At 42.8% G+C, this 26,344-nt stretch overlaps 1 protein-coding gene and 1 pseudogene across 1 annotated transcript; one reads left to right on the top strand and one right to left on the bottom strand.

The window, feature by feature from the left end:
* The first annotated feature begins 4,124 nt into the window (after positions 1-4,124).
* Positions 4,125-9,655, top strand: LOC141498644 (ferritin light chain pseudogene; annotated as a pseudogene).
* A 10,010-nt stretch (positions 9,656-19,665) lies between these two features.
* Positions 19,666-21,772, bottom strand: LOC141498643 (uncharacterized). The gene is made up of 3 exons (XM_074201820.1): positions 21,269-21,772; positions 20,446-20,684; positions 19,666-20,197 (listed from the first exon to the last, which is right to left on the bottom strand). Exons 1-3 carry the CDS (start codon positions 21,770-21,772, stop codon positions 19,666-19,668), a joined length of 1,275 nt encoding a protein of 424 aa, XP_074057921.1.
* Between the last annotated feature and the right edge of the window lie 4,572 nt (positions 21,773-26,344).

Below are 26,344 nucleotides of genomic sequence, written 5' to 3'. Positions count from 1 at the left end.
GCAATGGCCGCCCAATCAGAAATGGGGAACGCGACGGGTCCCCTGAGCCCAAGCTTTCTTGTCCCCGCTTTCCTTGCCCTTAAATTCGGGGAGTTCCCTGTTAATGTACAAAAAGGATCCCCAAGTCCGAAACTGAAACCGGCTCCACACCCCCCACCTAGCTCTCCCCTCCAGATCCCATGAGGATGGCCAGAGAGCACATTCAAAATGGAGCCCTACAATGGCGGCGGGCTTGCGGGTGAGGTAGGTTACGGTTAACATTGGCGCGGACGACAGCAGGTTATGCCCGGATGCCCCCTCCCCCGCACCTCCCCATCCCCACCAAAATAAGAAAAGGGGCGCCCCAGACCCCAAGCCCCTTCTTTACCTGAACTTCCCGACAGTTGAGGGTGGGTGAACAGTGATTATTTACAGCCCGGGTTCCATGGCAACGCATGCTGGGGCTGACCTTTGTCACGGAAGAAGATTGTATGGATTCACCGCGGAAGTGGGGGGGGGCACCTGCCCGAGCCACCTGCTGGCAGAAACCGAAAAGGGGTCCCCAAGTGAAGGAAAGTTTTGTGGGCCAGCTCGGTGGCACAGTGTGTAGAGAACTGGAGTTCACTTGCTGTGCCTTCATCCCATTGCCCCACAAACCCCCCCTAATAAAAAATGTTTCCAGTTGAAAGGGAAGGAATAAGCATGTATTAATCACCTGCTGTATGTTACTTGCCTTACAAATATCATTACAAATTTATTGGATTATCCACATATCACCTGGCTGCCCCTACTATTAATATTTTTATTATTATTATTTTATTTTATTTGGGTTGTAATTTTTTTCTCTTTATTTTATTGCTCATGAGGGTCTATATTTGGGGGGGTATTATGTTTACTCTTAAACAAAAATTATATTACTTAGCAAAAGGAATTTCCTGGTTAAACATAACTTTACAAAATGACCCAAATTTTTATTTAGGGCACAATTTTTGGCATATCTTTAAAGAGGGGCAAAGCCCAACCCATATACCTAGTAAGTTTTGGTCATTGGCCCACTAACAGGCCCATGCAGAAAAGGTCAATGAAATGGGGGAAATTCAAATGCTTTTGTTGAAATGAGCAGAGCTGCACAGACAGTTTGATCTCCAAGTCCAGGCCTCAAGTGAAGCACAGAGACGGTGGACAATAAGGCCAAATTATGAGGGATTTAATGGTGTTGAACTGCTTGTATGCCTCAAGGGAAGGTGATACAGGTAATACTCTTTATGAAATTTCTACTTTTTTGTAAGACAAGGGGTTTAAGTGAGAGATTTAATGGTGTTGAACTGTGTGTATGCATCAAGGGAAGGTGATACACGTAATACTCTTCATGAAATTTCTCCTTTATTGTAAGACAAAATGGGCTTAAGTGAGTTGCCCAAGGTCACAGCTAGGTAATTAAGTGTCTGAGGCCAGATTTGAACTCACTTCAAACTCAGACTCCAGGGTTGGCACTCTATGCACTGTACCACCTAGCTGTTGCTGAACCTTCTCATCTACTGGAGTAGTTAGAAGGGGTATATTTAGACAAGGCACAGGAGAGAGCTGAATTTAAAGGTAAAGTGTATTTTTTAAATTGAGTCAATGGTTGAAGCACGTTTATCATCATCATCATCATCATTATTTTGAAGAGGGTTGAAGGGCAAACGGGATTGAGTGGTTTACCCAGGGTCACACAGCTGGGTGATTGTGGGGGTCTGGGGGCCAGATTTGGTCTTGGCTGCTCCTGGCTCCAGGGCAAGTGCTCCCTCCCCTTTGCCACCTGACTCCTGCTATTATTGTTCTTATTCTTTAATTTTAATTGTAATTTTTTTCTCTTTATTGTTCATGAGGGTCTATATTTTGGGGGGCGGGGGTAGTATCTTTACTCTGAAACAAGAATTATATTACTTATGAAAAGGAATTTCCTGCTTAAACATAACTTTACAAAATGATCCAGATTCTTATTGAGGGCACAATTTTTGGCTCATCTTTAAAGAGGGGCAAAGCCCAACCCATATACCCCATAAATTTTGGACATTGGCCCATTAACAGGCCCATGAAGAAAAGGTCAATGAATTTGGGGCAATTCAAATGCTTTTGTTGAAATGAGCAGAGCAGAACAGAAAGTTTGATCTCTAAGTCCAGGCCTCAATTGAAGCACAGAGAGGGTGGACAAGAAGGGCAAATTATGAGGGATTTAATGGTGTTGAACTGCTTGTATGCCCCAAGGGAAGGTCATACAGGTGATACTCTATGAATTTTCTCCTTTTTTGTAAAGGAGTGGGCTTAAGTGAGTTGACCAAGCTCACAGCTAGGCAATTAAGTGTCTGAGACCACATTTCAACTCAGTTGAAACTCAGACTCCAGGGCTGGTGCACTAACCATGGTACCATCAAGCTGTCCCTGAACTTTCTCATTTATTAGAGTAGTCAGAAGGAGTGTATTTAGACAAGGCACAAGACAGAGCTGAATTTTAAGGCAAAATATATTTTTTAAATCAAGTCAATGTTTGAAACAAATTGATAATCATCATCATTACTGTCATTATCATCATCATCATCATCATTATCATCATTATTATTATCATCATCATCATCATTGGGTTGGTTGCAGGACAAATGGGATTGGGTGGCTTGGCCAGGGTCACAAAGCTGGGAGATTGCAGGGGTGTGGGGCCATATTTCAGCTTGGGTGCTCCTGATCCCAGGGCCGGTGCTCTATGAACTGAGCAACCATGACGCCCCTGTTATTATTATTATTTTTATTTTAGGTCATTTGGGTTTTTTTGGTTTTTTGCGGAGCAGTGGGGTTGGGGTGCGTGCCCAGGGTCACACAGCTGGAGGATTTTGGGTGTCCGGGCCCAGATTTGGGCTTGGGTGCTCCTGGCTCTAGGGCTGGTGCTCCATCCACTGTGCCACCTGACTGCCCCTATTATTGTTATTATTTTTAAATTGTAAGTGTAATTATTTTCTCTTTACTTTATTACTCATAAGGGTCTATATTTTGGGGGAGGGGTGGTATGTTTACTCTTAAAGAAGAATTATATTACTTAGAAAAAGGAATTTCCTGGTAAAACATAACCTTACAAAATGACCCAAATTCTAATTAAGGGAACAATTTTTTGCACATCTTTAAAGAGGGGAAAAGACCAACCCATGTACCTAATAAGCTTTGGTCATTGGCCCACTAACAGGCCCTTGCAGAAAAGGTCAATGAAACTGGGGAAATTCAAATGCTTTTGTTGAAATGAGCAGAGCTGAACAGAAAGTTTGATCTCCAAGTCCAGGCCTCAAGTGAAGCACAGAGAGGGTGGAAAGAACGGCAAATTATGAGGGATTTAATGGATTTGAACTGCGTGTATGCCTCAATGGAAGGTGATACAGGTAATACTCTTTATGAAATTTCTTCTTTTTTATAAGACATTGGGCTTAAGTGACTTGCCCAAGGTCACAGCTCTGTAATTTGAACTCAGTTTTGAACTCAGATTTGAACTCAGTTCACACTCAGACTCCAGGGTTGGCACTCTAAGCACTGTACCACCTAGCTGTCCCTGAACTTTTTCATCTATTGGAGTAGTGAGAAGGATTATATTTAGACAAGGCACAGGAGAGAGCTGAATTTAAAGGTAAAGCGTATTTTTTAAATTGAGTCAATGGTTGAAGCACATTTATCATCATCATCATCATCATCATCATCATTATTTTGAGGAGGGTTGCAGGGCAAACGGGATTGAGTGGCTTACCCAGGGTCACACAGCTGGGTGATTGTGGGGGTCTGGGGGCCAGATTTGGTCTTGGCTGCTCCTGGCTCCAGGGCAAGTGCTCCCTCCCCTTTGCCACCTGACTCCTGCTATTATTGTTCTTATTCTTTAATTTTAATTGTAATTTTTTTTCTCTTTACTTTATTACTCATGAGGGTCTATATTTTCTGACGGGAGGGGGTAGTATGTTTACTCTGAAACAAGAAATATATTACTTATCAAAAGGAATTTCCTGCTTAAATGTTACTATAGAAATTGATACAAATTCTTTTTTGAGGGCAAAATTTTTGGCACATCTTTAAAGAGGGGCAACGCCCAGCCCATATACCCCATAAATTTTGGACATTGGCCCACTAACTGCCCGATGCCGAAAAGGTCAATGAAATGGGGGAAATTCAAATGAATTTGTTGAAATGAGCAGAGCTGAACAAAAAGTTTGATCTCCAAGTCTAGGCCTCAAGTGAAGCACGGAGAGGATGGACAATAAGGGCAAATTATGAGGGATTTAATGGTGTTGAACTGCATATATGCCTCAAGGGAAGGTGATACACATAATACTCTTCATGAAATTTCTCTTTTATTGAAGACAATGGGCTTAAGTGAGTTGCCCAAGGTCACAGCTTGGTACTTAAGTGTCTGAGGCCAGAACTCAGTTCAAACTCAGACTTCAGGGTTGGCACTCTAAGCATTGTACCACCTTGCTGTTGTGGAACTTTCTCATCTATTGGAGTAGTTAGAAGGAGTGTATTTAGACAAGGCACAGGAGAGAGCTGAATTTAAAGGTATAATATATTTTTTAAATGGAGTCAATGGCTGAAGCACATTTATTATCCACATCTGCATCATCATCATCATTATTATTATTATTATTATTGGGGTTGCAGGACACATGGGATTGGGTGATTGTTGGGTGTCTGGGGCCACATTTGGGCTTGGGTGCTCCTGTTCCCAGGGCCGGTGCTCTATCCAGTGCGCCACCTGGTCACCCCTGTTATTAATATTATTATTTTATGTCACTTGGGCTTTTTTTGTTTTTGTGGGACAATGTGGTTGGGGTGCGTGCCCAGGGTCACACAGCTGGGAGATTTTGGGGATCTTGGACCAGATTTGTGCTTGGGTGCTCCTGGCTACTGGGCTGGTGCTCCATTCACTGCGCCACCTGACTGCCCCTATTATTGTTATTAGTTTTTAATTTTAAGTGTAATTTTTTTCTCCTTACTTTATTGCACATGCGGGTCTATATTTTGGGGGTAAGGGTGGTATATTTAACTCTCAAAAAAGAATTATATTACTTAGCAAAAGGAATTTCCTGGTTAAATGTAACTTTACAAAATGACCCAAATTCTTATTAAGGGCACAAATTTTTGGGCATCTTTAAAGAGGGGCAAGGCCAACCTGTATGCCTAATAAGCTTTGCACATTGTCCCACTAACAGTGAGATGCTGGAAAGGTCAATGAAATGGGGGAAATTCAAATGTTTTTGGTGAAATGAGCAGAGCTGAACAGAAAGTTTGATCTCCAATTCCAAGCATCAAGTGAAGCACAGAGAGGGTGGACAAGAAGGTCAAATTATGAGGGATTTAATGCTGTTGAACTGCTTGTATGCCTCAACTTCCTCTCTTTTTAGTATGGCAATGGACTTAAGTGACTTGCCCAAGGTCACAGCTATGTAATTAAGTGTCAGAGGACAGATTTGAACTCAGTTCAAACACAGACTCCAGGGTTGGCACTCTAACTATTGTACGACCTAGCTGTTGCTGAACTTTCTCATCTATTGGGGTAGTTAGAAGGAGTATATTTAGACAAGGCACAGGAGAGAGCTGAATTTTAAGGTATAATATAATTTTTAAATGAAGTCAATGGTTGAAGCACATTGATCATCATCATAATTACTATTATTATTATTATTATTATTATTATTATTATTATTATTATTTGGGGGGGTGTTGCAGGGCACATGGGATTGGGTGGCTTGCCCAGGGTCACACAGCTGGGTGATTTTCAGTGTCTGGAGCCATATTAGTGCTTGGGTCCTCCTGGCTCCAGGGCCAGTGGTCCATCCACTGTGCCATCTGACTGCCCCTAATATTGTTATTATTTTTTTAATTTTAAGTGTAATTTTTTTCTCCTTACTTTATTGCTCTTGAGGATCTATATTTTTGGGGAAGGCTGGTATGTTTACTCTTGAACAAGAATTCTATTACTTAGCAAAAGGAAATTCCTTCTTAAACATAACTTTACAAAATGACCCAAATTCTTATTAAAGGCAAAATTTTAGGCACATCTTTAAAGAGGGGCAAACCCCAACCCACATACCTAATAAGCTTTGGTCATTGGACGACTAACAGGCCCATGCAGAAAAGGTCAACGAAATGGGGGAAATTCAAATGCTTTTGTTGAAATGACCAGAGCTGATCAGAACGTTTGACCTCCAAGTCCAGGCCTCAAGTGAAGCACAGAGAGTGTGGACAAGAAGGGCAAATTATGAGGGATTTAATGGTGTTGAAATGCTTGTATGCCTCAAGGGGAGGTGATACACGTCATACTCTTTATGAACTTTCCATTTTTTAGGTAAGGCAATTGGCTTAAGTGACTTGCCCAACATCACAGCTCAGTAATTAAATGTCTGAGGCCAGATTTCAACTCAGTTGAAACTTAGATTCAAGGGCTGGCGCTCTAACCATATCTCCTGGCTCTCCCTGAATTTTCTCATTTATTAGAGTAGTTAGAAGGAGGATATTTAGACATGGCACAGGAGAGAGCGGAATTCAAAGGTAAAATATATTTTTTAAGCAAGTCATTTTTTGAAGCATATTGATCATCATCATCATCATTACTATTATTATTACCATTATCATTATCATTATTATTATTATTATTACTATTATTATTAGGGTTTTTCAGTGCACATGGGATTGGGTGCCTTGCCCAGGGTCACACAGCTGGGTCATTTACACTGTCTGGGGCCAGATTTGTGTTCGGGTGCTCCTGGCTCCAGGGCCGGTGCTCTGTCCACTGTGCCATCTGACCAGCCCTATTATTTTTATTATTTTTTAATTTTAAGTGGAATTTTTTTCTCTTCACTTTATTGCTCATGAGGGTCTATATTTTGGGGGGAGGGGTGGTATGTTTACTCTTAAACAGGAATTATATTACTTAGCAAATGGAATTTCCTGGTTAAAAATAACTTTACAAAATGACCCAAATTCTTCTTAAGGGCACGCTTTTTGTCACATCTTTAAAGAGGGGCAAAACCCAACCCATATACCAGTAGCTTTTGGACATTGGCCCACTAACAGCCCTATGCTGAAAAGGTCAATGAAATGGAAGAAATTCAAACGTTTTTTGTTGAAATGACCAGAGGTGAATAGAAAGTTTGATCTCCCAGTCAAGGACTCAAGTGAAGCAGAGAGGGTGTATAAGAAGTGCAAATTATGAGGGATTTAATGGGGTTTAACTGTGTCTATGCCTCAAGGGAAGATTATATAGGTAATACTCTTTATAAACTTTGTCCTTTTTAATAAGACAATGGTCATAAGTGACTTGCCCAAGGTCACAGATAGGTAATGAAGTGTCTGAGGCCAGATTTGAACTCAGTTCAAACTCAGACTCCAGGGTTGGTGCTCTAACCACTGTAACACCTAGCTCTCCCTGAACTTTCTCATTTATAAGAGTAGTTAAAAGGAGTATATTGAGACAAGGCAGAGGAGAGAGCTGAATTTAAAGGTACAATATAGTGTTTAAATGGAGTCAATGGCTGAAGCACATTTATCATCATCATCATCATCATTCTGATTCTGATTATTAATATTTTCATGGAGGTTGCAGGGCAAATGGGATTGGGTGGCTTGCCCAAGGTCACACAGCAGGGTGACTGTTGGGTGTCTCGGGCCAGATTTGGGCTTGGGTGCTCCTGGTCTCAGTGCAGGTACTCTATCCAATGAGACACCTGGCTGCCCAAACTATTACTATTATTATTATTTGATTTGATTTGAATTTTTGTTATGGCAGGGCAATGGAGTTCTGGTGCTTACCCAGGGTCACATAAATGGGTAATTGTAGGAGTCTGGGGCGAAATTTGGGATTGGGTGCTCCTGCCTCCAGGGCTGATGCTCCTGCCTCCAGGGCCGGTGCTCCGTCCACTGTGCCACCTGAATGCCCATATTATTGGTATTATTTTTGTACTTTAATTTAATTCAATTTTTCATGTTTCATGCCATTTTTATTTTTTTATTTTTTTAATTTATCTTTATTAAAGATATCATTTGACCTTTACAATTTCCCCCCAATCTTGCTCCCCCCCCCCCACAGAAAGCAAGCTGTCAGTCTTTACTTTCTTTCCATGATGTACCTTGATCCAAATTGGGTGTGATGAGAGAGAAATCATATCCTTAAAGAGAAGAGAAGCCTAAGTGGTAACAAGATCAGAAAATAAGATATCTGGTTCTTTTCCTGAGAATAGTTCTAACACGTTGTTCAAACTCCACAGCTCCTTATCTGGATACAGATGGTACTCTCCTTTGCAGACAGCCAAAATTTGTTCTTGATTGTCGCACTGAGCAAGTCCTTCAAGGTTGAACATCGCCCCCCTGTTGCTGTTAGGGTATACAGTGTTTTTCTGGTTCTGCTCATCTCACTCAGCATCGGTTCATGCAAATCTCTCCAGGTTTCCCTGAAATCCCGTCCCTCCTGGTTTCTAATAGAACAATAGTGTTCCATGACATACGTATACCACAGTTTGCTAAGCCATTCCCCAATTGAAGGACATTTACTGGATTTCTAATCCTTTGCCGCCACAAACAGGGCTGCTATAAATATTTTTGTACAAGTAATGTTTTTCACCTTTTTCATCATCTCTTCAGGGTATAGACCCAGTAGTGGTATTGCTGGGTCAAAGGGTATGCACATTTTTGTTGCCTTTTGGGCAGAATTCCAAATAGCTCTCCAGAAGGGTTGGATGAGTTCACAGTTCCACCAACAGAGTAATAGTGACCCAGATTTCCCACAACCCTTCCAACAAGGACCATTTTCTTTCCTGATTTTTTTGGCAGATCTGCGCTGGTTGATGTGATACCTCAGAGAAGCTTTAATTTGCATTTCTCCAATAATTAATGATTTAGAGCATTTTTTCATATGGGTATGGATTGCTTTGATCTCCTCATCTGTAAATTTCCTTTGCATATCGTTTGACCATTTGTCAATTGGGGAATGGCTTTTTGTTTCAAAGATATGACTCAGGCTTTACCCCACTCTGGTTCTTGATTCAACAGTGTCTGGACGGAACGGATCCGATCGGGGGTCCCCCAGCTCCCCTCTCCTCTGCCTCTGCGCAGCCCCCCACCTCTGGGACCAGCCTCCGTGAGCTCTGCCTCCCAGATCCACCAAAACTTCTCTGCCGATGCCGAGGCTGCCGTCAACCGCCTGGCCAATCTCCACTTGCGGGCTTCCTGCTGCTACCTGTCCCTGGCTTTCTATTTCGACCGGGATGACGTCGCCCTGCACCGCGTGTCTCATTTTTTCCGGGAGCTCGCGGAGGACAAACTCGAGGGCGCTGAGAGCCTCATGAGGCTCCAGAACCAGCGCGGCAATCGCGTCCTCCTGCAGGCCGTGCAGAAGGCTGCCCGCGATGAGTGGGGCCGCAGCCTGGAGGCCATGGAGGCCGCCCTGGACTAGGAGAAGGGCCTGAACCAGGCCCTCCTGAAGATACCCAACCTGGGCTCCGACCAAGGGGACCCGCAGCTCTGCGACTTCCTGGAGAGCCACTACCTGGACGAGGAGGTGAAGCTGTTCAAGCACATGGGCGACCACCTGACCACCCTGAGCCACATGCAGGCTGATCCCCAGGCCGGGCGGGGCGAGTATCTGTTCGAGAGGCTGAGCTTGAAGCACGACTGAAGGAGCAGCCCCGGCCAGGCAGGAACGGGCACTGGGCAACCTAAATAATGATGGCTCCTTTTGTCAAAAAGAAATAAACAGATAAAAATGTGACTCAGTTCTCTGTATATTTTTGAAATGAGTCCTTTGTCAGAATCATTAGTTGTAAAGATTGGTTCCCAATTTTCTACATTTCTTTTCATCTTGGTTACATTGGTTTTATCTGTGCCAAAGCTTTTTAGTTTAATGTAATTGAAATCAGCTAATTGGTTTTAGGTGATGTTATCCAACTCTTCCATAGTCATAAACTGCTCCCCTTTCCATGGATGTGACAGGTAAACTAATCCTTGATCTTCTAATTTGCTTATAGTATTGTTTTTTATGTCTAAGTCCTGTAACCATTTGGATCTTATCTTGGTAAAGGGTGTGAGGTGTTGGTCTAATCTACGTTCCTTCCATACTAACTTCCAATTATCCCAGCAGTTTTTATCAAAGAGGGAGTTTTTATCCTGATGGCTGGACTCTTTGTGTTTATCAAACAGCAGATTGCTGTTATCATCTCCTGCTTTTACACTTAGTCTATTCCACTAGTCCACCACTCTATTTCTTAGCCAATACCAAACAGGTTTGATGACTGATTCTTTATAATATAATTTTAGATCAAGTACAGCTAAGCCACCTTCTTTTGCACTTTTTTTTCATTAAGCTCCTGGCAATTCTTCACTTTTTATTTCTCCATATGAATTTACTTACAATTTTTTCTAACTCATTAAAGTAATTTTTTGGAATTTCGACTGGTAGGGCACTAAACAGGTAGTTTAGTTTTGGTAGAATTGTCGTTTTTATGTTATTAGCTCGACCTATCCATTTGCAGTTGATATTTTCCCAGTAATCTAAATCTAATTTAATTTGTGTGAGAAGTGTTTTATAATAGTTTTCAAAAAAGATTCTGAGTCTTTCTTGGCCAATTGACTTCCAAGTATTTTATATTGTCTGAGGTTACTTTGAATGGGATTCCTCTTTCTAGCTCTTCCTGTTGTATCTTGCTAGACATAAAAAGAAAAGTTGAGGATTTATGAGGGTTTATTTTATAACCTGCAACTTTGCTAAAATTGCTGATTGTTTCCAGTAGTTTTTTCGATGATTTCCTGGGATTCTCTAGGAAGACCATCACGTCATCTGCAAAGAGTGAGAGTTTTGTCTCTTCCTTCCCAATTCTAAGTCCTTCAATTTGTTTTTCTTCTCTAATTGCTGATGCTAACATTTCTAATACAATATTGAATAGTAGTGGTGATAATGGGCACCCTTGTTTCACCCCTGATCTTATTGGGAATGCCTCTAGCCACTCCCCATTGAATATAATGCTTGTTGATAGTTTCAGATAGCTACTGCTAATTATTTTAAGGAACAGTCCATTTATTCCTACACTCTCTAGTGTTTTTAATAGGAATGGATGCTGTATTTTGTCAAAAGTTTTTTCAGCATCTATTGATATGATCATATGATTTCCGCTGGGTTTGTGGTTGATACAATTGAATATACTAACAGTTTTGTTAATATTGACCCAGGCCTGCATTCCTGGAATAAATCCTACTTGATCATAATGCCTTATACTAGTGATAACTTCTTGTAATCATTTTGCTAAGATTTTATTTCGGATTTTTGCATCTATACTCATCAGGGAAAGAGGTCTTTAATTTTGTTTCTCTTTTTTAACTCTTCCTGGTTTAGGTAACATCACCATATTGGTTTCATAGAAAGAGTAAGGCAGAGTTCCATCTTTCCCTATTTTTCCAAAGAGTGTATATAGAATTGGAACCAATTGTTCCTTAAAAGTTTGGTAGAATTCACTTGTGAATCCATTAGGCCCTGGAGATTTTTTTTTAGGAAGTTCAAAAATAGCTTATTGAATTTCTTTTTCTGAGATAGGGTGGTTTACGTATATAATCTTTTCTTCATTTAACCTGGGCAAGTTATATTTTTGTAAATATTCATCCATTTCCCTAGATTATCAAATTTATTGACATAGATTTGGGCAAAATAATTTCGAATTATTACTTTAATTTCCTCCTCATTGGTGATGAGTTCACCTTTTTCATATATGATACCAGAAAATTGCTTTTCTTCTTTCTTTTTTTAAGCAAATTGACCAGAGGTTTATCAATTTTATTGGTTTTTTCAAAATACCAAGTTTTGGTTTTATTTATTAATTCAATAGTTTTTTTTTGCTTTTGATTTTATCAATTTCTCCTTTAATGTTTAGAATTTCTAATTTAATATTTAATTGGGAATTTTTGATTTGTTCTTTCTCTAATTTTTTTAGTTGCATATTTAGTTCATTCATTTCCTCTTTCTCCAATTTATTCATGTAAGCATTTAGAGCTATAATATATCACCCGAGAGTCGCTTTGAATGAATCCCATAGGTTTTGGTATGTTGTTTCATTATTATCATTATCTAGGATAAAATGGTTAATTCTTTCTATAATTTGTTTTTTGGCCCACTCATTTTTAAAAATGAGGTTATTCAGTTTCCCATGGGTTCTGTGTCTCTGTCTCCCTGCCCCAGTATTGCATATGACATTTATTGCATTGTGATCTAAGAAAGATGTATTCACTCTTTCTGCCTTTCTGCAGTTGATCGTTAGGTTTTTATGTCCTAGTACATGGTTAGTTTTTGTATCAGATCCATGTACTGCAGAGAAGGAGGGATATTTCTTTCTATCCCTATTCAGCTTCCTCCATAAGTTTACCATATCTAATTTTTCTAACAAACTATTTACCTCCTTAACTTCTTTTTGTTTATTTTATGATTCGATTTATCTACATCTGATAGAGGCAGGTTGAGGTCTCCCACTAGTAGAGTTTTGCTGTCTATGTCTTCCTGTAGTTCTTTCAGCTTCTCCTCTAAGAATTTGGGTGCTGTCCCACTGGTTGCATATATATTCAATATTGAAATGACTTCATTGTCTATGGTACCATTTAGGAGGATAAAGTTTCCTTCCTAATCTCTTTTAATGCTATCTATTTTTGCTGCTGCTTTGTCTGAGTTAAGGATTGCTACCTCTGCTTTTTTTTACTTCAGGTGAAGCATAATATATTTTGCTCCAACGTTTTACATTTACTCTAAATGCATCTCTGTGCTTCAAATGAGTCTCTTGTAAGCAGCATATTGTAGGATTCTGGTTTTGATTCCACTCTGATATTCACTTATATTTTAAGGGAGAGTTCATCCCATTCACATTCAAGGTTATGATTACTAATTCTTTAGTGCCCTCCATGCAATCTTCGCTCTGTTTGTATTTTCCCCCTTTCTCCCCCTTTAACCCATATTCCCCAGTATTTTGTTTCTGAATACCCCCCTTCAGTGTGTTTGCCCTCCTATATCACACCCTCCCCTTTCTTTCCCCTTTCCCCTTTCCCTTTTTACCTTTTTCCTTCCCTTCCTTTTGTTATTTCCCCTTTTTCCCCCCACTCCCCTTCCATTTCTCCATCCCCCCTCCCCTTTTCCCCTTTTAATACTTGAAAGGTTAGATGTTTTATAAGTTAACTGAGTATGTGTAGGTTGACTTTAAACCAAGTCTGATGAGAAGAAGATTCAGGTGTTTCTCCTCTGCTCCCTTCTTCCCCTCTGTTACCATAGGCTTTTTAGTACCTCTTAGTGTAATGAGATTTACCCCATTCACTGCCCTCCCTTCTCCAGTCTCTTTCCTGTCCCACTTTTTAAGGAGGTAGTGTTTCTTAGATCATTCTATCTAAGTCATAGAAAATTCTGAGTCTCTATCCCTTCTAATTCAGTATATTCTATTGAATAGAGTCAAAATTCCTGAGAGTCATTGGGGTCTTTCTCCCAAGTGAGGTTAAAGTCAGTTACAACTCTTTAGATAGCAGTCTCATGGATAGGTCATGAATGTCCATCGTTTCTGGCTAGGCATATTCTCTCCGTTAGAGTTACATTTCTAAAGATTCATCAGAATTTTTCCCCTCATGCTAGGATATCACCAGTTTCAACTTACTGGATTGCATTTTTTTTTCCTTTTACCACCACAATTTTTTTTTACCTTTTCATGTGTCTTTTGAACCTCCTGTTTGATGTCCAGATTTTCTGTTGAGCTCTGGTCCTTTCATCAGGAATTACTGCAATCCTTCCATTTTGTTAAATTTCCATCTTTTTTCCCTGGAAGAGAAGGTTCAGCTTTGTGGGAAATAAGTTTCTTGCTGCATTCCAAGCTCACTTGCATTTCAAAATATCTCATTCCAGGCCCTTTGATCCCATAATGTTGATGCAGCCAGGTCCTGCATGATCCTTACTATGTCTCCTTGACATTTAAATTGTGTATTTCTGGCTGCTTGCAGTATTTTCTCTTTTATCTGATAGTTCTTGCATTTGGGCACAACATTCCTTGGTGTTTTCATTTTAGGACATTTTTCTGGTGGGGATCGATGTACTCTTTCAATGACTACTTTGTGCTCCAGTTCCATGTTATTGGGCAGTTTTCCATCACTAGATCCTGTAATATTAAATCCGGGATTTTTTTCTCTTCAATGTTTTCAGGAAGTCGTATAATTTTCAAGTTGCCCCTTCTCGATCCATTCTGGACATCAGTGGTTTTGTTGATGAGGTATTTTACATTTGCTTCCATTTTTTCTATGTTTTGGTTTTGTTTAACTGACTCTTGCTGTCTCATGGAGTCATTAGTTTCTGTAGACTCCATTCTTTTTTGGGGGGAGGAGTTTTCTTCATTAACCTTTTGCAACTCCTTTTCCAATTGGTCAATTCTACTTTTGAAAGAGCTTTCCATTTAACCAATTGAGGTTTTGAGAGAATTAATTTCTTTTTGCATTTGCCCATTTGAAGATCTGAGAGATTTATTCTCATTTTGTATTTGTCTAATTGTATTTTCTTAGGTTTTATTTTCTTTTTGCAAGGTTTTAATTGTCTTCCCCAACATTGGACTTCCAGCCAAGATGGCGGAGAGAAGACAGGCACAGTTCTAAAGTCTCCTGATCTCTTCCCCATCTATAACATGAAACAAACCTCTTAAAAGAAATATGACACACAAAACCCAGGAAGAAAAGCCAGGAGAAAGAATATCTCCCTCAGGATTTCTCTCCTGCAGCAGCTTTGGCTGAATTCGGGCGGGTGAGTCTGGGCTCAGAGGGAGGATCAGCCCCAGATCAGCCAGGTCAACAGCTGAATTGGAACTGGGAGTCTGAGGGACTGAGAGCCGGACCTGCTGGATCAGAGGTGGGGCTGGACTGCGGGGGAGTGAGTTTGCAAGGGAGAGGGGGCACTGATGTTGGAACTGTCCCCCAGGAGATCCGGGATAGGGCAGGGGGGAGAGTTCTGGAGCAGGAAAGCTGCGGACACCATCCCTGGGCTCCTTTGGTCTGAGTCCCATTACAATTCAGACTTCTTCCCTAACAAACCAATGTAAACTACCTCTGTCTCAGGCCCAGGTGTGTGAGCAGAAGAACCAACCCATGGGAGGAATGACGTCAGGCCTAGGTAAAGCCCACCATTGAGTGAAGGCAAAAGAATTCAGTAGCTCCAACTCCTCCCTTCAAGGAAAGGGAGAAGGCCTCAAGGAAGATCACAAGCACTCCAGAGAAAGCAATCAACACCTCCTACTGGCCAGTCAGAGGAACTGTACTCAGTGAGTAACACCTTAAGCAATCCCAAGCCCCTGTGAACCAGCCCCTACCCAATGCAGGTCTTAGTAAAATGAAGAAATGTCAGCAGAAAGATGGCTCCATAGAAAAATTCTTGGAAGGGAAAGACACTAATTCAGAGAGACCTGGAACCTCTGAGGAGAATACAATCTGGTCTTCAGCACAGAAAGACTTCCTTGAAGAAATAAGGAAGGAGTTTAAATATCAACAGGTAATACTCTTTAGGAACTTTCACCTTTTTTGGTAAGGCAATGGGCTTAAGTGACTTGCCCAAGGTCACAGCTAGGTAATTAAGTGTCTGAGGCCACATTTGAACTCAGTTCAAACTCAGAATCCAGGGCTGCCATTCTAACCACTGTACCACCTAGCTGTCCCTGAACTTTTTCATTTATGAGAGTAGTTAGAAGGAGTATATTTCGACAAGGCACAGGAGAGAGCTGAATTTAAAGATATAATATATTTTTTATATATAGTCAATGGCTGAACCACATTTATCCTCATCATCATCATTATCATCACCATCATCATCATCATCATCATTATTATTATTATTTTGAGCAGGGTTGCAGGGGAAATGGGATTGGGAGGCTTGCCCAAGGTCACACAGCAGGGTGATTGTTGGATGCCTCAGGCCAGATTTGGGCTTGGGTGCTCCTGGTTCCAGGGCCGGTGCTCTATCCAATGAGCAACCTGGGTGCACCTATTATTATTAATATTATGATTTTATCTCATTGGGTTTTTTTTTGTTTTTGTGGGGAAATGGGGTGGGGTGCTTGCCCAGGGTCACACAGCTGGGGGATTTTGGGTTTCTGGGACCAGATTTGTGCTTGGGTGCTCCTGCCTCCTGGGCCGGTGGTCCGTCCACTGTGCCACCTGAATTCCCTTATTATTGCTGTTATTTTTTGATTTTAAGTGTAATTTTTTTGTCTTTCCTTTATTGCTCATGAGGGTCTATATTTTGGTGGGGAGGGGTGGTATGTTTACTCTTAAACAAGAATTATATTATTTAGCAAAAGGACATTCTTGGTTAAATATAACCTTGCAAAATGACCCAAAGTCTAATTAAGGGCACATTTTTTGGCACATCTTTAAAGAGGGGCAAAGACCAACATAGGTACGTATTAAGCTTTGGTCTTTGGTCGACTAAAAGGCCCATGTAGAAAAGGTCAGTGAAACTGGGGAAATTCAAATGCTTTTTGTAGAAATGACCAGAGAAGAACAGAAAGTTTGATCTCCAAGTCCAGGCATCAAGTGAAGCACAGAGAGGGTGGACAAGAAGGGCAAATTATGAGGGATTTAATGGTGTTGAACTGCGTGTATGACTCAATCAAATGTGATATAGGTATAACTCTTCCTGAAATTTCTCCTTTTTTGTAAGTCAATGGGCTTAAGTGACTTGCCCAAGGTCACAGCTGAGTAATTCAGTGTCTGAGGCCAGATGTGAACTCAGTTCAAACTCAGACTCCAGGGTTCCCACTCTAAGCACTGTACCACCTAGCTGTTGCTGAACTTTCTCTTCTATTGGAGTAGTTAGAAGGAGGATATTTAGACAAGGCAGAGGAGGGAGCTGAATTTAAAGGTAAAATATATTTTTTAAATCGAGTCAAACTTTGAAGCACATTTATCATCATCATCCTCATCCTCATCATCATTATCATCATTATTATTAGTATTTTGAGGAGGGTTTCAGGGCAAATGGGATTGGGGGGCTTACCCAGGGTCACACAGCTGGGTGATTGTGGAGGACTGGGGCCAGATTGGTCTTGGGACCTCCTGGCTCCAGGGCCGGTCCTCCCTCCCCTTTGACACCTGACTTCTGCTAGTATTGTGATTATTCTTTAATTTTAATTGTAATATTTTTCTCTTTATTGCTCATGAGGGTCTATATTTTTTGGCGGGAGGTGTAGTATGTTTACTCTTAAACAAGAAATATATTACACATCCAAAGGAATTTCTTGCTTAAAAATAACTATACAAGTCAATACAAATTCTTTTTGAGGGCACAATTATTGGCACATCTTTAAAGAGCGGCAACGCCCAACCCATATACCAAAGAAATTTTGGACATTGGCCCACTGACAGCCCGATGCTGAAAAGGTCAATAAATGGGGGAAATTCGAACGTAGTTGTTGAAATGAGCAGAGCTGAACAGAAAGTTTGATCTCCAAGTCCAGGCCTCAAGTAAAGCACAGAGAGGGTGGAAAAGAAAGGCAAATTATGAGGGATTTAATGGTGTTAAACTTCTTGTATGCCTCAAGGGAAGGTGATACCGGTAATACTCTTTATGAAATTTCTCCTTTTTTTAAGAAAACGGGTTTAAGGGCCTTGCCTAAGGTCACAGCTTGGTAATTAAGTGTCTGAGGCCAGATTTGAACTCAGTTTAAACTCAGACACCAGGGTTCACACTCTAAGCAATTTGCCCCCTAGCTGTTGCTGAACTTTCTCATCTATTGTAGTAGTTAGAAGGAGTATATTTAGACAAGGCCCAGGAGAGAGCTGAATTAAAGGTAAAATATATTTTTTAAATCGAGTCAATGGTTGAAGCACAATGATCATCACCATCCTCATCATTACCATATTATTATTATTATTATTATTATTTTTATTGTTGTTGTTATGATGGGGGGGGGTTGCAGGGCACATGGGATTGGGTGGCTTCCCCAAGGTCACACAGCTGGGTGATTTTCAGTGTCTGGAGCCAGATTTGTGCTTGGGTGCTCCTGGCTCCAGAGCCAGTGCTCTACCCACTGAGCAATCTACCTGACCCTATTATTATTATTATTATTATGTAATTGCGGTTTTTTGTTTTTGCAGGGCAGGGGGGTTGCTGTGCTTGCCCAGCGTCATACAGCAAGGTGATTGTCAGGTGTAAGACCCTGAGTCTTGAAAGCTGTGAACAATAGCCTGAATGCCTGTAAGATGCTGAATGTTGAAACCTATGAACTGTTGGGTAAATTCTGCCCCTAAGGTCCTGCTTGCTCAGCTAGCTGAGTTTGTGCCAGATCAGCTCCTGAGGATTCTGGGTGGTCAGCCCTCAGACCATGCAGCAGGGGGGTTTCTCTGAGGACCTGCATCCAGTAAGACCACACTGCACCATCTCAAGACAATCTGTAGGCAGATGTTTGAAACTCCCCTAGCAACCCATATATAAGGTCTCTCCTCACTTTACTAGTGGTTCCAGGATGCTGGCCCTGACCTAGGACAGAAGCCAAGTTTGAGCTGGTATAATAAACCCTTGCTCTTGCATCTCCATCGTGTCAAGTGCCTCTGTTCTGTAATTGTGGACTTTTCTGGGGCCTTACCATTTGGGGGCTCTTTCGGGATCCCCAGCAGAGGTCACAAGACATCCTTGGAGAGGTATCAAAAGGAACCCAATCCGCGGCTCTGTATTTGGAGTAAGCTGGCAAAGGGCCTAGGTGGACACAATGCTGTGATGGTCGCCAGCGGGGTGGCAGATGATGTTCCCAACGCCTCGGGAGGTTAGTGCTGGAAGGACTGACATTTGGAAATGAGATAAGGGAACCCATCTGCAGGCCAAGAATGACTGACATATGGGAATGACACCAGGTTAACCTGATTTTCTTTTAGGACCTCGCTAGCAACACATAGTCTAGCTGGAAGGGACGGATGCTTACTGCTTATCTATCACCTTTGCTTCTTTTGCCTTCGTCTCCTCGGATGTCCAGGTGGAGCTTACCGGGCCGAGAGGGTATGGCCTCACGGCCCGAGAGGATCCACGACCCGGTCTCCTCATCCTGGCCGCCAGCCTTCACAACAAGCTGCAGAACCTTCAGACTCCTAGTCCCTTCACAGGACCTGCTCTCCCCGCCTTCCCCTTCCCCCGCCAGCCCCCCTTGACACAGGCACGACAATTCCGGAGCAGGCTGCGCCCGACCCCCTACCTCGGCCCCTGGAAACCCCCCCAAGCCCGGGAGGAGGGAAAGAAATCGCCAGGACTTTGAACATCCCGGTGGGTACCAGAAGGGGGCTGTGACAGCGAGGCAGAATGCGGTCAGTTGCAGGACACGGGGAAAGTGGTCACCTGGTTCTCCGGAAGCCACGGCTTGCACACACTCGTGGGAGCCTCTTATTCACGTCGGCTACAAAGGGGCCCCAACGAGATGGACAGCGCCCAACTAGGTCGCCATGGCCTTGTTCATGCTCATTCTTTCCAGCCCCCCCCCCGCATCCACGCCCCCGTACCCCCATACACACGAGCTGAAGGTGTGAGAAGCAAGGTGAGCAAAAATGAGTGAACCAATGTTATGTTTGTGATAATTCCCTTGAAGGATCTTTAATCAGCCTTGGCATTGTAAGAAGAGTAAGAGAGGCGTTGCAGGCCGCCTGGCAGGCCAGCGCTCACTTCTCCTTGGGTTCCTCTTCTGGAGGAGGGCGAGGCTGGCACTGGCAGGTGTTACAATGCGGCAGCTCAGAGGCTCGCTTCATTTCCAGGTACATATACGTTGCCATGGCGGAGATGACCGACAAGGCAGGTATGAGTTTCCGGCCGCACGAAGGCAGAAGACTTGTCAGATGAGCTTCTAACTCTCTCAAGTGCGAGTATATGACCGCGTGCCTCTGAGGTCGGTAGGCATCACAACGAGTAACCAGATGGAGACTCAGGGCCGTGACGTATCCACACGTATTCGCCAGGTACGTTGGGGCAGTCACCGTCTGGTGAGATGGGTGCCCGTTCCCAGGCGGAGCCGCACCTGGAGAGCCGGGCGGTGCAGAGGAGCCCCCTGCGTTCACTGGGCGGCTAGGGCTCTCCTTTTCATCGGCAGCTTGACCCTCCACGTCGTCTGACCTCGTCTCCCGTGGACCTGAATGACACTCACATGATGGGCAGCAGCAATCGGGAGGCGAGGGAGAAGTAGAAGGTGAATCAGACCTATAAAAAGGAGAATTAAATAGTGAAATACAGAATTCGAAATAGAAATCGGAGAAGGAGAAGTATAGACAGGAGGGGGAGAAGGGAGAGAAGGGGAAGAAGAAGCAGGAGACACATAAACGAGAGGAGGAGAAACTGAAGGGGAGACAAGAGGGGGAGGAGAATGCAAACCAGAAACACTACAGGAGGAACTCTCATGAGAGAGGGAGCAATAGGAAGAAGAGGCAGGACAGGTGTCAGGCTTATACCAAAATCGGGAGGACGAGGAGGTAGAAGGAGTGGCATCAGAAAAAGAAGAAAACGCAGTAGCGGGAGCAGGGTGTTTCTTTCTGCGAGAGGCCGGCCTGCTTGGTGGCGTGTGGTCATTCCCTTGGGCGGAAGCCTTGCTGTTATTTGGGCGGCGGCATGCGTTTTTCACGCGCACTCGTCTCCTAAGTTTTAACAACAGGTGAGGCTTACCTCTTCTGAAATTCGGATTGCAGTACACCTGTTATTAAAAGCAAAAACAAATAATTCTTAAAATGCGAGAGGAGCAGGTAGAAATTCCTAGGGAAACAAACTTACTCTCTTCCTTTCAAAGCACAGATTTTTGAAGCTGGCTAATTACCCTTAGACTTCTAATCCTTTAAAATTACCTTTATCCAATTTCTTCATTTCATACACTAGAAAATCATCGTACTAAAAGATGCATAATGAGACAGATTTAGCCCCAAAATGCTAAGAGGAAATGTCTTTTAAAAATTGTTTGTAAAGGCATGGTAAATTTTAAAAAGTACAGAAGATTAATTCATGATTGAGAGACTTGAGAATACTGCAAACCTCTGCTAATTAGGCAGCCACCAAAAAGTACTGGTACTTACTCATAGACAATTTCAAGATGATATTACTCTACGTCTGACAATAGAAAGTATCCTTTTATAACACTGAAATACTTGTTGTATTAACCCCTTAACTTAAGTACTCTAACACTTCCAATAGGGTAATTTTATGAAAATACTGTTTAGGAGGGCATTCATCAAAATCCAAACAATTAAATTAAGCTTTCTAAATTCATCTTATTATTTAAGTTACCTTGGTCTTGTGAGGAGAGTCTCTTTCTTCCTCTGCAAAATCATAATGACAGTCACAGTTTGCTAAGTCATTATTAAGCTTAACAAAGCCATAGCGATTAAGCTGACAGATGAAATTCTTTATACTTTGACTTTCAAAGATCCTAAAAGTGCCTCTCCTTCCTAAAACCTCTTCTCTGAACAAGGTGTCATGGATTACCACGTAATTTCCATTTTCATTCCAATGAATCGACCTAAACTGGTTGCTTTCAACCAACTTCCAGAGTTTCCTTGGAAACCTAAGGGACAAAAAATCGTTGTCTTCCAGCCAGTCCTCATCAGGAAGTGAGTAGCACGTTGTTTTGGGTGAAGGCTCTCCAGAGGATGCCGCAGGATAACCCGGAGGAAAAGGATATTCTTCCTCTGGAGGTGAAGGAGAAAAAGTCAGGGTAATACTGCTGTTGTCGGAATCATCAGATTCCCATTGAGCACAATTTTCTTCTGGATCTGAATAATCAGAATCCATTTCCCGTCTTCCAGACATTTCACAGGGGAAATCGTTACTTCCACTCAGGCTTGCACTTCAAAGCAAATGAGCAAGTGCACTGTCTGGGACATCAGTATGGAGGCTTCGATGACATCATAGAATGATTTCGATTGCCTAACAAACACCAAAGCAATGATTAGAGTAAGTAAGTTGCTGAGATGAGAACTCTGCACAGCCACCTGTCTGGTCTGAAGTTTCATTTGCAATGTTCAGATCAGAGATGTGGACAACAGAGGTTTTCTATGAACAATGTTTGATATAATTTCTAAAAGACGGGAATATTGCCCTGGAGTTCTTATCTCTGGAGTTGCCTCCCTGTCAACTGGACTAGGACAGGAAGGAAGATAACTGACCTTTTTTTGCATTCTCACTGAGCCATATATTCTAGCTGGGTGACTGTGGGGGTGTGGGGTCAGGTTTGGACTTGGGTGCTCCTGGTCCCAGGGCTGGTGCTCTATCCACTGAGGCACCTACCTCCCCCACCTATTGCTATTATTATTTGATTTGTTTGGTTTTTTTGTGTTTGTGGGCAGTGGATTTGGGGTTCTTGCCCAGGGTCACACAGCTGGGTGTTTGTAGGCGTCTGGGGCCAGATTTGGGCTTGGGTGCTTCTGGCTCCTGCCCGGTGCCCCGTCCACTGTGCCACCTGACTGGCCCTATTATTGTTATTATTTTTTAATTTTAAGTGTAATTTTTTTCTCTTTATTGCTCATGAGGTTCTCTATTTGGTGGGGGAGGTGGTATTATGTTTACTCTTAAACAAGAATTATATTACTTAGCAAAAGGAAGTTCCTGCGTAAACATAACTTTAGAAAATGACACAAATTCTTATTGAGGGCACAATATTTGGCACATCTTTAAAGAAGGGCAAAGTCCAATCCATATATCTAATAAGTTTTGGTCATTGGCCCACTAACAGGCCCATGCAGCAAAGGTCAATGAAATGGGGGAAATTCAAATGTTTTTGCTGAAATGAGCAGAGCTGAACAGAAAGCTTGATCTCCAAGTCCAGGCCTCAAGTGAAGTACAGAGAGGGTGGACAAGAATACAAGAATGGCAAATTATGAGGGATTTAATGGTGTTGCTGAACTGCTTGTATGCCTCAAGGGAAGATGATACAGGTAATACTCTTCATGTTTTTTTGTTTCGATTTTGCAAGGCAATGGGGTTGAATGACTTGCCCAAGGTCACATAGGTAACAAGGATTAATTGTCTGTGCCTAAATTTGAACTCATGTTTGTATCATTATTTTCCATCTGTAATGGCTGCCCAATCAGAAAAGATGAGGGCGACCTGTCTCCTGATGCCAAGCTTTCACCCCACTGCTTCCCTTATTGTTAAATTCGGAGTGTTCCCCATTAATGGATTGAAGAGATGCCCAAGTCAGAATTTGAAATTGGGTCAACATCCCCCACCCACATTTTCCCTCCAATTCCCATCTGGATGGCCACAGGGCACATTCAAAATGAGGTCCTGAAATGTGGGGGGGGGAGAAAAAAGAGGCAGCCTATGGGAGTGGGAGGGGGGCTAGGGGTACAATATGTGACCTACCATGTTAGACCCTGTGGAGTTTAGTCTGGAACCTTGTTGTTAACTAACAGTGCAGAGTTGGGTAAGGGTTGGCCCATGAATACATCCCTAAAACTTTAGAAATTGGGGGGGGGGGAGAAGCATCTAGTCAAGTGTTGGTATTGCTGTGGTTGATGAGATTTCAATTGTCTGCTTTGCCTGCGTGGAGATACCACCCTAAGAAAGATTCACTCCCCAAATTAATGTGCTTATCGGGAGGAATATTCCTGGTACCAATTAACTCCACATAAACAAAAAACCCACCATAGGCTGTCTGGATCAATATTCTCTATCTGTAATGGCCGTCCAATCAGAAAATGGGAGAGCGACCTGACCCTGAGCCCAACCTTTTTCCTCACCACTCTTCTTATCCTTAAAGTCAGGCCGTTCCCTGTTAATGTATTGAAGGGATCCCCAAATACGAATCTGAAAATGGGTGAACATCCCCACCCACAGCTTTCCTCCAGATCCCATCAGGATGGCCAGAGAGCACATTCCAAATAAAGCCCTAAAATGGGAGGGGGTGGGAGGAACGAGGCAGCCCATTGGAGTGGTGGGGGACTAGGGGTACACATGTGGCCTACAGCGTTAGGCCCTGGGGGGGTTAGTCCCCTGGGACTTTTCTGTTAACTAACAATGTTGAGCTATGTAGGGCTGGAAATGTAAATACTTTCCTAAAACTTAAGGAAAAAAAGGGGGGGGCGGGAGAATGGTCTTACCCAAGAGTTGCTACTTCTGTGGCTGATGAGTTTTCAAATGCCCGTTTTGTTCCCGTGGAGCGACTATCCAAGTAAATACCTACGAAAGATTTCCCAAACCCCCACAAATTAGCCTTTTGGGGGAAAGATTACTGCTACCAGCGAACTCCAGTTAAAGAAACCCAATAATCACCTGTCTGGATCAATCTTCTCCATCTGCAATGGCCGCCCAATCAGAAATGGGGAACGCGAATGGTCCCCTGAGTCCAAGCTTTCTTGTCACTGCTTCCCTTGCCCTTAAATTCGGAGAGTTCCCTGTTAATGTACAAAAGGGTTCCCCAAGTCTGAAACTGAAAACGGCTCAACACCCCCCATCCAGCTCTCCCCTCCTGACCCCATCAGGTTGCCCAGAGAGCATATTCAAAATGGAGCCCTACAGTGGGGGTGGGCTTTTGGGCTGAGGTGGGTTAGGGTTAACATTGGCGCGGACGACAGCAGGTTATGATCGGATCCCCCCCCCCCACGCACCTCCCAATCCCCACCAAAATAACAAAATGAGCGCCCCAGACCCCAAGCCCCTTCTTTACCTGAACTTCCCAACAGTTGAGGGTGGGTGAACAGTGATTACTTACAGCCCGGGGTCCATGGCAACGCGTGCTGAGGGCTGCCCTTTATCACGCTAGCAGATTCTATGGATTCGCGGCGGAAGTGGGGGGATGGGGGTACCTGCCCGCGCCACCTGCTGGCAGAAACCAAAAAGGGGTCCCCAAGTGAAGGAAAGTTTTGAGGGCCAGCTCCGTGGCGCAGTGTGTAGAGAAGTGGAGTTCACTTGCTGTGCCTTCATCCCATTGCCCCACAAACCCCCCCCCCCCCGCATAAAAAAATGATGTTTCCAGTGGAAAGGGAAGGAATAAGCATGTATTAATCACCTGCTATATGTTACATGCCTTCCAAATATCATTACAAATTTATTGGATTATCCACATATCACCTGGCTGCCCCGACTATTAATATTTTTATTATTATTATTTTATTTTATTTGGGTTGTAATTTTTTCTATTTACTTTATTGCTCATGTGGGTCTATATTTTGGGGGGAGGGCTATTATGTTTACTCTGAAACAAGAATTATATTACTTAGCAAAAGGAATTTCCTGGTTAACCATAACCTTACAAAATGACCCAAATTATAATAAAGGGCACAATTTTTGACACATCTTTAAAGAGGGGCAAAGACCAACCCATATACCTAATAAGCTTTGGTCATTGGACGACTAACAGGCCCATGCAGAAAAGGTCAACGAAATGGGGGAAATTCAAATGCTTTTGTTGAAATGAGCAGAGTGTAACAGAAAGTTTGATCTCCAAGTCCAGGCCTCAAGTGAAGCACAGAGAGGGTGGACAAGAAGTGCAAATTATGAGGGATTTAATGGTGTTGAACTGCTTGTATGGCTCAAGGGAAGGTGATACACGTAACACACTTTATGAACTTTCTCCTTTTTTTAGGTAAGGCAATGGGCTTAAGTGAGTTGCCCAAGGGCACAGCTAGGAAATTAATTGTCTGAGGCCAGATTTGAACTCAGTTCAAACTCAGGTTCCAGGGCTGGTGCTCTAACCACTGTACCACCTAGCTGTCCCGGACCCTTTTCCTTTATTACAGTAGTTAGAAGTAGTATATTTAGACAAGGTAGAGGAGAGAGCTGAGTTTAAATGTACAATGTAGTTTTTAAATGGAGTCAATGGCTGAAGCACTTTTGTCATTATTATTATTATTATTTTGAGTGGGGTTGCAGGGCAAATGGAATTGGGTAGCTTCCCTGGGGCAGAACTGGGTAAAGGATGGCTCAACTTTGCAAGTGAGGCAGCAAAGGAGTGTACGACCGTGAGTCTTGAAAGCTGTGAACAATAGCCTGAATGCCTGTAAGACCCTGAATGTCGAAACCTATGAACTGTTGCCTAAATTCTGCCCCTAAGTTCCTGCTTGGTCAGCTAGCTGAGTTTGTGCCAGATCAGCTCCTGAGGATTCTGCGTGGTCAGCCCTTGGACCATGCAGCAGGGGGGCTTCTCTGAGGACCTGCATCCGATAAGACCACACCGCACCATCTCAAGACAGTCTGCAGGCAGATGCTTGAAACTCCCCCAGCAACACATATATAAGGTCTCTCCTCACTTTATTCGGTGTTCCAGGATCCTAGCTCTGACCTAGGACTGAAGCCCAGCTCCGGCTAGTATAATAAACCCTTGCTATTGCATCTCCATCGTTTCAAGTGCCTCTGTTCTGTAAT

Source organism: Macrotis lagotis, chromosome X, assembly GCF_037893015.1.
Source record: "Macrotis lagotis isolate mMagLag1 chromosome X, bilby.v1.9.chrom.fasta, whole genome shotgun sequence".
Taxonomy (NCBI): Eukaryota; Metazoa; Chordata; class Mammalia; order Peramelemorphia; family Peramelidae; genus Macrotis; species Macrotis lagotis.
This window is presented reverse-complemented; position numbering and strand designations above follow the sequence as displayed.